Source organism: Haliotis cracherodii, unplaced genomic scaffold (genome assembly GCF_022045235.1).
Source record: "Haliotis cracherodii isolate W230 unplaced genomic scaffold, xgHalCrac1.p SCAF_7, whole genome shotgun sequence".
In the NCBI taxonomy this organism is placed as follows: domain Eukaryota; kingdom Metazoa; phylum Mollusca; class Gastropoda; order Lepetellida; family Haliotidae; genus Haliotis; species Haliotis cracherodii.
The window spans coordinates 57,522,964-57,535,813 of NW_027266330.1; the positions used below are offsets into that span (position 1 = coordinate 57,522,964).

At 41.0% G+C, this 12,850-nt stretch overlaps 1 protein-coding gene across 1 annotated transcript; it reads left to right on the plus strand.

The window, feature by feature from the left end:
- Positions 1 to 1,349: 1,349 nt before the first annotated feature.
- On the plus strand, positions 1,350 to 10,539 carry LOC139448111 (receptor-interacting serine/threonine-protein kinase 4-like). The gene is made up of 4 exons (XM_071229625.1): positions 1,350 to 1,504; positions 6,246 to 7,025; positions 7,616 to 7,925; positions 9,934 to 10,539. The coding sequence occupies exons 2-4, from the start codon at positions 6,462 to 6,464 to the stop codon at positions 10,392 to 10,394; spliced, it is 1,335 nt and encodes a 444-aa protein (XP_071085726.1). The 5' UTR covers positions 1,350 to 1,504; positions 6,246 to 6,461; the 3' UTR covers positions 10,395 to 10,539.
- Positions 10,540 to 12,850: the final 2,311 nt, after the last annotated feature.

A 12,850-nucleotide genomic window follows, 5' to 3' on the forward strand; every position in this document is an offset into this window, starting at 1 on the left:
GTTTTACGCCGCCTTTAGCAATATTCCAGCAATATCACGGCGGGGGACACTAGAAATAGGCTTCACACATTTTACCCATTTGGGGACTCGTACCCGGGATTTCGGCGTGACGAGCGAACGCTTTAACCACTAGGCTACCCGACCGTCCCGCATCACCTGGTGTGTACGGCTATACCTATAACACAAATCTGCATATACTTCACAGTTGAAAATCATCCACGATTGCGTAAAATCACGGCCCTTCACAAATGATATTTTCCATGTACCCGTGAAGATTCCGGGTTAGAATAGGTCTTCAGCAACCCATGCCTGCCGTAATAGGTGACTATTCTTGTCGAAAGAGGCGACTGACGGGATCGGGTGGTCAGACTCGCTGACTTGGTTGATGCATGTCATCGTAGCCCAATTGCGTGGATCGACGCTCGTGATGTCAATCACTGGATTGTCTGGTCCAGACTCGATTATATAGAGACCGCCGTGATATAGCTGGAATATTGCTGAGTGCGGCGTTAAACATCAAACAAACAAAACAAACAAAACACAAGCCTAGATGCAACATTTCCAAAGTAGGTATAATCCTCTTAACTCAGTTTGTTGATAACGCCGCACAAAATTCCAGCTGTGTGACGGCGGTCAGAAAGTCATCGAGTCTGGAACTGAAAAAAATAGTGAATGAAATAATGAGCAACGTCTCCGAACCTGACCACCCGATCCATTTGTTCCCTACGACAAACAAAGTATACGGGTGTCCTCTCATAAGCCGGAATCCAACGGGGACCATATGCTGTTTGTTTGTTTGTTGTTTTACGTCACACTCAGAACTATTCCAGCTATTATGGCGGCGGTCTGTAAATAATCGAAGCTGGGCTAGACAATCCAGTGATTGACATCATGAGCACCGACCCACGCAATTGGGATCGATGACATGCATCAACCAAGTCAGCGAGCCTGACCACCCGATCCCGTTAGTCGCCTTATACGACAAGCATGGGCTGCTGAAGAACAATTCTACCCCGGATCTTTAGTGGTCGGCGGGAGCATATGTAATAGATCTAAGGATGCTGGACGTGGCACTGTTTGATTTAATATTCATGTCAGATTAATCAACGTAAAACCCATCCATGGCAATTGGCGTTGAACTAAGCTCACAATATGAATGGCGCTAAGAGCCCATTTGATGATAAACATGCTGGAATAGGGCATCAGAAAGTTTCAGTATAACCTTCAACATGGATATATACCATCGCCATCAGCGGCGCAGTGCTGGTGTGCCCGAGCAGTTCCCAATGACGTTTGCGCTGCTGTGATTGGCTAGTTATTTTTAACAATCTGCGACTGTTCATCCAGACGAAATGACTTACATGATGAAAGCGAAGTTACAATAACTGTGGCGAAGTTCACCCGAGTCTTTGTAAACGTTCAGAACCAACGATGACGTAAGTCCAGCTTTATGAAAACACCATTAGATAGACGGAGATGGAAACGGCAAGTCTAAGGTCAACAGGTAAACGAAACAGTTCGTAAACAAAGCAGGTATTCCAGTAATATGCACATGATGTGAAACAACATCCGGTTATACGGTGCTCTACAAGAAAAACGCGATCAGCCATGTGATTGACCCTCAAGAGGTCATGTTAAGATTTTAGTTTGCCAAATTTGACCAAGTTTTTGGCACGTGTGTGCCACATGTTCGTATGTACTGTTTTAGCTTTCTTTGATGTTGAACAGGCGGCATGGGTCAGTGTATTGTGTTTGACTAAACATAAAGTAGACTGTATATGTTTGAATGGAAGATCCGGAGTAGAATAGGTCTTCAGCAACCCATGCTTGCCATAAAAGGTGACTATGCTTGTCGTAAGAGGTGACTAACGGGATCGGGTGGTCAGGCTCGCTGACTTGGTTGATGCATGTCATCGATCCCAATTACGTGGATCGATGCTCATAATATCAATCACTGGATTGTCTGGTCCAGACTCGATTATTTACAGACCGTCATCATTCAGCTGAAATATTGCTGTGCTGCGTTTAACAACAAAAAAACAAACAAAACTTCACCTCGTCCTCACCTATTGTTCTAAGGTACAAATGCAGTGGTTGAGGCTGACACAATAGCGGTATTAGCTTGAGTCTAATGCAGATACCTTTACACATATCTACTGGTACTGATAGATTATTTATTGGACCTTTATGAGTGAGTGAGTTGGGTTTAACTCCGCTTTTAACAGTATTCCAGTTATATCACAGTGTGTCAGCTTAATGTGGGAGGAAAGCCCGAAGTGATGCAGGTCTCAGACATTTACCACTTCGGTGAAACCCACGAGCATGGGTATGGTGCTGACACACCTAGAAACATAATCAAGGTGAACCGGGTTTCGAACCCACAATCATAGGTTTCCGACGTGCCCAAGGGACGCAACTCTGCACAGCGAATCTCAGCGCCTTTGACGACCGGGCCACCCATGCCCCCCGATAATAGTCATGTAAAAAATGGAGTAGGTTCTTAGTAGGAACTCATCCCAGTATAACTCAACAACCTCATCAATCAAACGTCCTGCAAATCGGTCTTGATCAGACAATCAAATTCCCAAAGTCTCACCTCCATGTCACCAGACAGACACAGGATGTCGATAAAAAGGTGATTAACTCTCACACCTCTCCAGATCTACAACAAATCATAGGTTTCTGGCGTGCCCAAGGGACGCAACTCTGCACAGCGAATCACAGCGCCGTAGATGACTGGGGCCCCCTTGCCCCCCTGGACCTTTATGATATATTTCACTTTCACATACAGACATTAAATATATATTGTCAGTGCAAGAGAAGAACCAGTCTAGATTATCCGGTGAAACAGATTCCATTTGGTAAAAGGCAAACTTGCTGAAAATCAGTGATAAGACCAGGTGTTCACTTAATTTACTTTCATGTAGACGTTTACTTACATATTTGACTTTATTCAAGATGACATCATTCATATATGATTTTATCAACTCAGTGCGTTTAGCAAGAACATGTACTTAATGACACAGGCTACAACGAGAGGTTAAGTGACCATTGACTCTTAATTGCCTCCAAGAACATTCAGGGGGAGGGCACAGTGAGGTTAAACCGTTTGAAAATGTGTAGTACCGCACAGTTCAATGGCATCTAACCAATGGATGAGAGACATGATGAAATAAATATGCATGGTCAACATGATGTACAACTGTTTTAAATACCAATGTAGTGTTAGCTGTATAATGATTAAAAGTATTTGGTACAGCTGTGAAATTATTTTTTCAATGTTGTACAATATAATTATTTATGGTACCCTGCACTGCTGCAGTGTAGCTCAATCATATAATGCCAACATGTACATCATACAATGTCAGAATGTAGTACAATCATACAATGTCACAATGTAGTACATTTATACAATGTTGTACAATCATACATCATAATGTTGTACAATCATACAATGTAGTACAATCATACAATGTCACAATGAAGTACAATCATGCATCACAATGTTGTACAATCATACAATATCAGAATGTAGTTCAATCATACAATGTCACAATGTAGTACAATTATACAATGTTGTACAATCATACGTCATAATGTTGTACAATCATACAATGTAGTACAATCATACAATGCTACAATGAACTACAATCATGCATCACAATGTTGTACAATCATACAATGTCACCATGTAGTACAATCATACTATGTCACAATGTAATACAATTATACAATGTTGTACAATCATACATCATAATGTTGTACAATCATACAATGCAGTACAATCATACAATGCCACAAAGAAGTACAATCATGCACCACAATGTTGTACAATCATGCACCACTATGTTGTACAATCATACAATGTCACCATGTAGTACAATCATATAATGTCACAATGTAGTACAATATCACAATGTTGAACAATCATACTGTCACAATATAGTACAATCATACAATGTCACAATGTAGTACAATCATACAATGTAGTACAATCATACAGTGTCACAATGTAGTACAATATCACAATGTTGAACAATCATACTGACACAACATAATACAATCATACAATGCCATGATGTAGTACAATCATACAATGCAGTACAATCATACAATGTCACAAAGTGGTACAATCATACAATGAAGTACAATCATAAGTGTCACAATATAGTACAATCATACAATGCCATGATGTAGTACAATCATACAATGCAGTACAATCATACAATGTCACAATGTAGTACAATCATACAATGAAGTACAATCATAAGTGTCACAATGTAGTACAATCATACAGTGTCACAATGTTGTACAATCATACAATGTCACAATGTAGTACAATCATACAATGTCACCATGTTGTACAATCATTCAATGCCACAATGTAGTACAATTATACAATGTAGTACAATCATACAGTGTCACAATTTAGTACAATCATACAATGTCACAATGTAGTACAATCATACAATGTAGTACAATCATACAATGTCACAATGTTGTACAATCATACTATGTCACAATGTAGTACAATCATACTATGTCACAATGTTGTACAATAATACATCACAATGTGGTACAATCATACAATGTAGTACAATCATAGAATGTCACAATAAAGTACAATCATACAATGTCACAATGCAGTACAATCACACTATGCCAAAATGAAGTACAATCATCAAATGAAACATGTAGTACAATCATACAGTGTTAAAGAGCCTCTATTCTGTAGATGCTGTTTGCGCTGATTTGGCTAATCTGGCTCGTTCATTAATTCTGAAGAGTGACCTCAAATATGAGACACTGGCATGTTTGTGAATGTTTTTTCGCATGTAGCCATTTTTATCATATAAAAGATAGGTTTCTTGGCAGGATAAAGCCAACCGATAAACATGTTATCCATTGGGGTCATATGCGGATAGAGATGCAAATCATCAAAGGTCAAGTAGGGACTACTTTCAGTGTTTATAAATAAACATGGCGTCGCACTTGTCATTCGGCGATCAAGTCAGAATTAACCATCGTGAATCTGGATAAACTACAGGGATAATTGCTACAATTATAAAATAAAAAGTCTTATACACTGAAAATCAGTGTCGAAATGCAACGTAACTAGGGCATTTAATAAGTTTTGGCAACTTTGGATATATAAATTTTAAAACAATTTTGCGAGGGCACTAGGCCTAGCCAAGCGGGATCAGTAGCCATATCTGTGCTTGTAGACATCTGCGGTTTGAAACCTTTTCCACAAATAAAAATAGTTGGATTTAGGCGAAATATGTATGAATTGTTACCTCGTTTCGTTTTGGCGCTGTGTGTACATCTGACTACACTTCTTAACGTTTTGACAGAACAGGCTGACTGTCAACAACGTCTGAACGTGGCTGTGACGTCTCATAGACTAGGGTTAGAGTAGCTTCCCTTTGACAAAGGGCAGTTACTCTAGCTGACAGGCCGATGGATTGCCGAGAAAGGCAAGTAAAAACAATTGTTGGTTTGCATATATGTTGCTTCGCCACTGTATAAGAAACAGATTTTAGTTGGAACTATATTGGCTACTGATACTGTCCGACTGACACATCACTTACCATATGACGTGATAAATATTAATGCACGCATTGCAGGAAAACTCTCAATGTTTAGGTGATGTTTGTGAGAGGAAAAGCGATTTTCAAGCACAGAATTATAAAATTAAAATCATATGATAAAGAGGTTATCACGCTTGTGTGTTTGGGGATGGTAAATATCCTGTATTAGGAATATACACTATGTATTTAGCTCGCCAAGGCTCGCTAAATACAATGTTTATTCCGAATGCATAATATTTTCCATCCCCAAACACACTCGCGTGATAACCTCTGTTTATCCACTGCTTTTTGTAATGTAAAAATGTAAATAAGACATTGTTCTTACCATCAGTGTTCAGAAATGTGTCCACTCATCTAAGACGCTGCATTTCGCTGTTCACTGTGCAGAGTTGCGTCCCTTTGGGATGCAAGAAACCTTTGATCATGGGTTCGAATTCCAGTTCAACCTGATTATATTTCTAGGTTTGTCAGCACCATACCCGTGCTCTTGCGTTTCACCGAAGTGGTAAACGTGCATGACTTCTGGCTTTCCTCCAACATGAAGCTATGCCTCTATATAAGTGGAATACTGTTCAAAGCAGCGTTAAACCCAACTGACTCTCTCAGAAATGTGTAGGGAGGTTTCCTTGAAGTCTGTTTCCATTGTCTTTCCAGATGGATGTCAAGTCTCTCATCCCACCTGGTCGTCAAGGTGCCCAAAGGTGATGAGAGGGCAGTGACGGACTGGTGGATCCATCCCATCACCAGCTGATCATTGTCACCAGTGTAGAGCTGATTGTCTCGAGGAGATCCAGAGGATGTTAGCTCTGCTGTAATTGGTTACCCAGGTGTGAATATCACAGCTTCCTGTTCTGTCTCGAACTGCCAACCATGGACATGGAGGATTGTACCGAAAGTGACCTTTATAATGCCATGAACTCAAATGACCTTGAGACACTTCGTGACCTTTTAGCAGGGGGAGGGAATGTGGATGAGTTTTATTACAACTTCACAACCAATGACGGCGTTTCTTTGCTGCATCTCGCATGCGAGAAAGGCAGGTTTGACTGTGTCCGGCTCATTGTTGAGAGCAATGTCACAATGAATGTGGCAGATCGATGTGGTCGGACACCATTAATGTATGCCCTGGCTGCACAGAAAACTGATGTTGCTGAGATCTTGCTTAAGAAGGACCAGGACCTTGTAAACGACGAAGATGTCGATGGATACACTGCCCTTGACCTTGCAGCCATTGATGGCAACACTGAAGGGATACGACTACTCACCCAATATGGTGCAAATGTAAATCACCGCACATTTGACGGAGTTACGCCGATGATGCGGTGTATAAAAGAAGGAATGATGAAAAATCCCTCGCCTGTTTTGTGGGCACTCATTGAAGGCGGTGCAGATGTTAATATCAAGGATAAGAAATGTCGGAGGTCAGCATTGCAGGTGAGGTGATAAGTTAACTTTCCTAAATGAAAAATGTTTATAGTATGGCTTGACCAGTTATAATTCTTGTCATAAACTACAACAATTAATGTGACGTGCTGACTTGGGTGTCAAATCCATCAACACTGCCTATGATTGTGGGGTAGAATCCCGATTCTCCCCGATTATGTTTCTAGGCTTGTCAGCACCATACCCGTGCTCGTGGGTTTCCCCGAAGTGGTAAACGTCTGAGATCTGCATCACTTCGGGCTTTCCTCCCACATTAAGCTGACACGCCGTGATATAACTGAAATACATGTACTGTTCAAAGCAGCGTTAAAACCCAACTCACTCACTCTAGAGTGAGTGAGTGAGTGAGTGAGTGAGTATGGTTTTACGCCGCTTTTAGCAATATTCCAGCAATATCACGGCGGGGGTCACCAGAAATGGGCTTCACACATTGTACCCATGTCGGTAATCAAACCTGGGTCTTCGGCGTGACGAGCAAACACTTTAACCAGTAGGCTACCCGACGCCCCACTCACTCTAAACACCACAGATCTAATATCAACGTTTGCAACAGTATGACAATGTCTTCTTGTGTCCTTCAGATGGCCACACTAAAGAAGAGTGTCTCCGCCGTTGAGGTTCTTCTGGCAGCCGGCGCCGACATGTATTCCTTGGACTGTGGCGCCAAAACACCTCTCACCAACATGATGTTACAACATGTGCGCATGAGAAATGGCGCCATGTTTGTTCACGAGGATGTGTGGATGATTCTGCTCCTGATGGTGCATGCTGGGATAGATTATAACCACAGCGTATGTGAGGATGCAGACCCCATGCTGACAGCGGCCCTCCTGAAGGCGGAATGTCTGACCCGATTCTTTTTGTCCAATGGTGCTGATCCAGATATACAAAGTTAGTAGCTTGATTTTAGTTTTGATTCTACAACTGCCTGGCGGCACAGGAGGCCCAGTCGCCTAAGGCGCCGCGATTCGCTGTGCAGAGTAACATCCCTAGGGCACATCAGAGACCTATAATTGTGGGTTCGAATCCCGGTTCAGCCCGATTATGTTCTAGGTTTGTCAGTACCATACCCGTGATTCTTTTATTAGATTTTGATTCCATATCTGTGACATTTGTTCGGAAGCCTTTTAGGGCCATTTGTTTTGGGGTTTTTTCTTGAAATTTCAAGATACATACTAACTTATGATCTTGAAATTTCAAGATAATAAGTTGAAATTTCAAGTAAATATCTTGAAATTTCAACTTATCTTGAAATTTTGAGATAATAAGTTGAAATTTTAATTTATAATCTCAAAATTTCAACTTTTTATCTAGAAATTTCAAGATTCTTATCTTGAAATTTCAACTTTGTATGTATCTTGAAATTTGAACATAACATCTTGAAATCTCAAGAAAAAACCAAAAAAACCAAATGGTCCTAAAAGGTTTCCGTACATTTGTGATCAATGGATCTATAGACCCTGTATGTTAATCATGTGTCGCCCATAGTAAACATCTCCTCAGAAACTACTTGACCAAGGAAACTGAAACTCCACATGCTTCCCACCAATGATGGTATCCCAATTTTTTCTGGAGGTTCGAATCCGATTTTCAATATGGCCGCCACCTATTAATGCTTTTTATTCAGCCATTTGCCTTAAGAATGTATTGCAGCAGTTATTGTTGCTGCAAATCACTTTGAAGGCAAGAAACATACTGTTTGGAAATTAACTCAACAAATATTGCTGTTGTTGTGGGTCAATGACTGGACAGATCACCTGATCATGCAACAACTGTCTGAAATTATTTCAAATACAGATATGTTCCATTTTCAGACAAAGAAGGATGAACATTTTTCTTCACATCTTCCCGAGGCAAGGGAGTTAACTGTGTAAAAGTCCAGTTTCCACCCTTGCCCAACTACACTGGAATTTCTGGGCTCGATCGTAGCCCCACCAGTGGCTATTACAAGTTATGTCCCTCTTATGACCCTCCTATTGACCAATCAGATTCCACTTCTCATGTCACTTGCATTTGCCTCAAACAAAATGGCGGTGGTCAGTCAGGAGGATCTGATCAATAATCAAGATCTTTTAATCAAACAGGTCTTACCCCTCGAAGTCCATCATATCACCTTAGCACCTTGACTAAAAATATAAATAGATTTGTCAGTACACATGCTTTGCAAGTCCTGCAATCGACCAAAATCAGCTTGGTATTTTACTACCCTGAAGTTGATTTCATAACGCGATTTTGATTGGACTATGCATAGACTCTTTGTCCAGCAAAAATATAACTCCATAATACCAGGCTAGTTTGGCAAGGATGGAAACTGGGTTTTTATAGTCAGATACCTCCCTTGCCTCAAGAAGATGGTTTCCTTTTGCATTAAAAGATACTCAGAACAAATTCTTGCAATCTCATTAAAATCAGATCCTAGTTCACGCTACCGCTAAGCAAAGATCTGAGGACATCCCATTACGGGTCACGTCAGACCGACCTTGCGCGAACTTTGACCAACTAATGGAATGACCAATCAGAAGGCAGCTTTCTCGTGCCTTACCGCACAAATATTTCAAATTTGCGACTACGCTTCGAAACATATTTTGACAAATTCTCGATTACAAATTTGAAACCTGAACAAAAAAACATTCTGGAATGGCTAATACATGGTCTAGATTGTCGGATTCAGTCGTTAAACCCGTAACTATCGTTCGGAATACCCCATGTTTAAGTTTTCGAGATTGCATGATTAGAAATCACATTCCGATTGTCACTTTCATAATCTGGTAAGCGACACATTGATTGGTCGGATGAAAGGTCGTTCTGATGGGACCCCTAATGGGATGTCTTCAGATCTTTGTTTAGCGGTAGCGAGAACTGAGGTCTGATTTTAATGAGATCGAAATTCTTGTTTCAGCTGTCCTAGGTGTTTCGCCTCTGCTAAAGGCAACAAGCAAAAATGACTTTCCGACCGTGAAGACCCTGATTGAGTGGAACTGCAAGCTGGATCTACGAGGACAGTTCTACTGGAGACGAGATGATTTTGAGTACACAGTCGATCCCTATGAACTTGCGATAATGGTGGGCAACCTTGACATTGCTCGGTTCTTGGTTGAAGCTGGATATCAGCACTATCAGAAGCCCTATCTTTTTGACAAGGCTCCGCTACCGCAGTCATTGCAGAACAATCCAGACATGTTGGAATGGCTGAAAAAGAAATGTTCTGATCCCGAAGATCTGACCACTCTGGCTGTGTATGCTGTGAGACGGTGCATGGGGCGGGACATTGTGTCAGGGGTGAGGGACTTGCCTCTGCCCCCCAAACTGAGAAGAATGGTCGTCCTGAAGGATCTTCTTGAGCTGGATGTAGAATATTGATGTCCTTTGTGTAATTGGAGGAAAAGACGAAGAAAACTGTCATCACCTCTGCCACCCAAATTGAGGAGAATGGTGGTCCTAAAGGATCTTCTTGAGCTGGATGTAGAATATTGATGTCTTTTGTGTAATTGGAGGAAAAGACAAAGAGAAACTGTCATCACCTCTGACACCCAAATTGAGGAGAATGGTGGTCCTGAAGGATCTTCTTGAGCCGAATGTAGAATATTGATGTGATTTTTGTGTATTTGGAGGAAAAGACGAAGAGAAACTGTCATCACCTCTGCCAACCAAATTGAGGAGAATGGTGGTCCTTAAGGATCTTCTTGAGCTGGATGTAATATTGGTGTGATTTTTGTGTATTTGGAGGAAAAGACGAAGAGAAAACTGTCATCACCTCTGCCACCCAAATTGAGGAGAATGGTGGTCCTTAAGGATCTTCTTGAGCTGGATGTGATATTGGTGTGATTTTTGTGTATTTGGAGGAAAAGACGAAGAGAAAACTGTCATCACCTCTGCCAACCAAATTGAGGAGAATGGTGGTCCTTAAGGATCTTCTTGAGCTGGATGTGATATTGATGTGATTTTTGTGTATTTGGAGGAAAAGACGAAGAGAAAACTGTCATCACCTCTGGGACCCAGATTGAGGAGAATGGTGGTCCTTAAGGATCTTCTTGAGCTGGATGTGACATTGGTGTGATTTTTGTGTATTTGGAGGAAAAGACGAAGAGAAAACTGTCATCACCTCTGCCAACCAAATTGAGGAGAATGGTGGTCCTGAAGGATCTTCTTGAGCTGGATGTGATATAGGGGTGATTTTTGTGTATTGGAGGAAAAGATGAAGAGAAAACTGTCATCACCTCTGCCAACCAAATTGAGGAGAATGGTGGTCCTTAAGGGTCTTCTTGAGCTTGATGTGATATTGGTGTGATTTTTGTGTATTTGGAGGAAAGAACGAAGAGAAAACTGTCATCACCTCTGCCAACCAAATTGAGGAGAATGGTGGTCCTGAAGGATCTTCTTGAGCTGGATGTAGAATATTGATGTTCTTTGTGTATTTGGAGGAAAAAACGAAGAGAAACTGTCATCACCTCTGCCACCCAAGTTGAGGAGAATGGTGGTCCTGAAGGATCTTCTTGAGCTGAATGTAGAATATTGGTGTGATTTTTGTGTATTTGGAGGAAAAGATGAAGAGAAAACTGTCATCACCTCTGCCACCCAAATTGAGGAGAATGGTGGTCCTGAAGGATCTTCTTGAGCTGGATGTAGAATATTGGTGTGATTTTTGTGTAATTGGAGGAAAAGACGAAGGGAAAATACTGACCCTACCTCTGCCCTAGAACATATTGGACTGGATGTAAAATATTCATGTGATTTCTCTGGTTCTCTGAAGGATGAGAGGTGCTTACCACAGCAACCAGTACTTGATGTAGAATATTTATGTGTTTTTATTGTTCCTCCGAGGAATAGACGCAGAAAAATATGCCTTTCTGTTCCTCAGAGGAAGAGAGTCTCCGCCCTTGCTAATACAACCTGAACAGTGATGAGTGCGGAATCTGGATGTGTTCTCAGAAGGAAGGTCAAGGTCAGAATCTGATGTCACCAAAAATGCTGAGGATGATGGGAGTAAAAATTACAATGTATGGATAATCTTGGGATAGATGTCATCCTCAATTATCCAGTGTGTTCAATCTCATTAAAATCATACCTTAGTTCTCTCTATCGCTAAACAAAGATCTGAGGACATCCAATTATGGGTCACGTCAGCACGACCTTTCATCCAACCAATCAGAGCATCACTTGGCAGATCCTGTAATGTGTTTTCTAATCATGCAACCTCGAAATATTTAACAGAGGATATTCCGAACGACAGTTACGGGTTTTATGATTATATCCATATATTATTATAAGCCATTCCAGAATGTTGTTTTGGTCAGTTTTAACTTTTTTTAATCGAGAATACGCAAAATATGTTTTGAAGCGTAGTCGCCAGTTTGAAACTAGTGCCGTAGAGCTTAAGATTGGCAAATGTCCATTTCTTGTCAGTCATTTCATTTGTCGGTCAATGTTCGCGAAAGGTCGTTCTGATGTGACCCGTAATGGGATGTCCTCAGATGTTTGGTTAGCGGTAGTGAAAGCTAAGATTTGATTTTAATGAGATTGAAGTTTGCCCAGATAAAACCATTGGCCACTAATAATAATCTTGGCATAGATGTCATCCTCAATTATCCAGGGTGTTATATTTACTTTCTATTATTATGTGTGCTCTGGAGACGTTCGTCACAATGCCTTTGTCTCAAGTGTTGTCAAATGACACCATACTAGGTATGGAAGCCTAATCATATAACCATGTACTTTCATGATTGAAAGAGTGATGATTGTACCAGTATTGGACTTTGGGATGGGTCATTTATTTTTGGGGTGGTTGGATCAAAGGCAATCAGGGGAGACTCACCAAA

Excerpts from the sequence above, each read along its gene's own strand:
- LOC139448111 (XM_071229625.1), top strand. The coding sequence starts at position 6,462 with ATGGACATGGAGGATTGTACCGAAAGTGACCTTTATAATGCCATGAAC. Across the intron at positions 7,026-7,615 it reads GTCGGAGGTCAGCATTGCAG|ATGGCCACACTAAAGAAGAG; the intron begins GTGAGGTGATAA and ends TGTGTCCTTCAG. Across the intron at positions 7,926-9,933 it reads TGCTGATCCAGATATACAAA|CTGTCCTAGGTGTTTCGCCT; the intron begins GTTAGTAGCTTG and ends TTCTTGTTTCAG.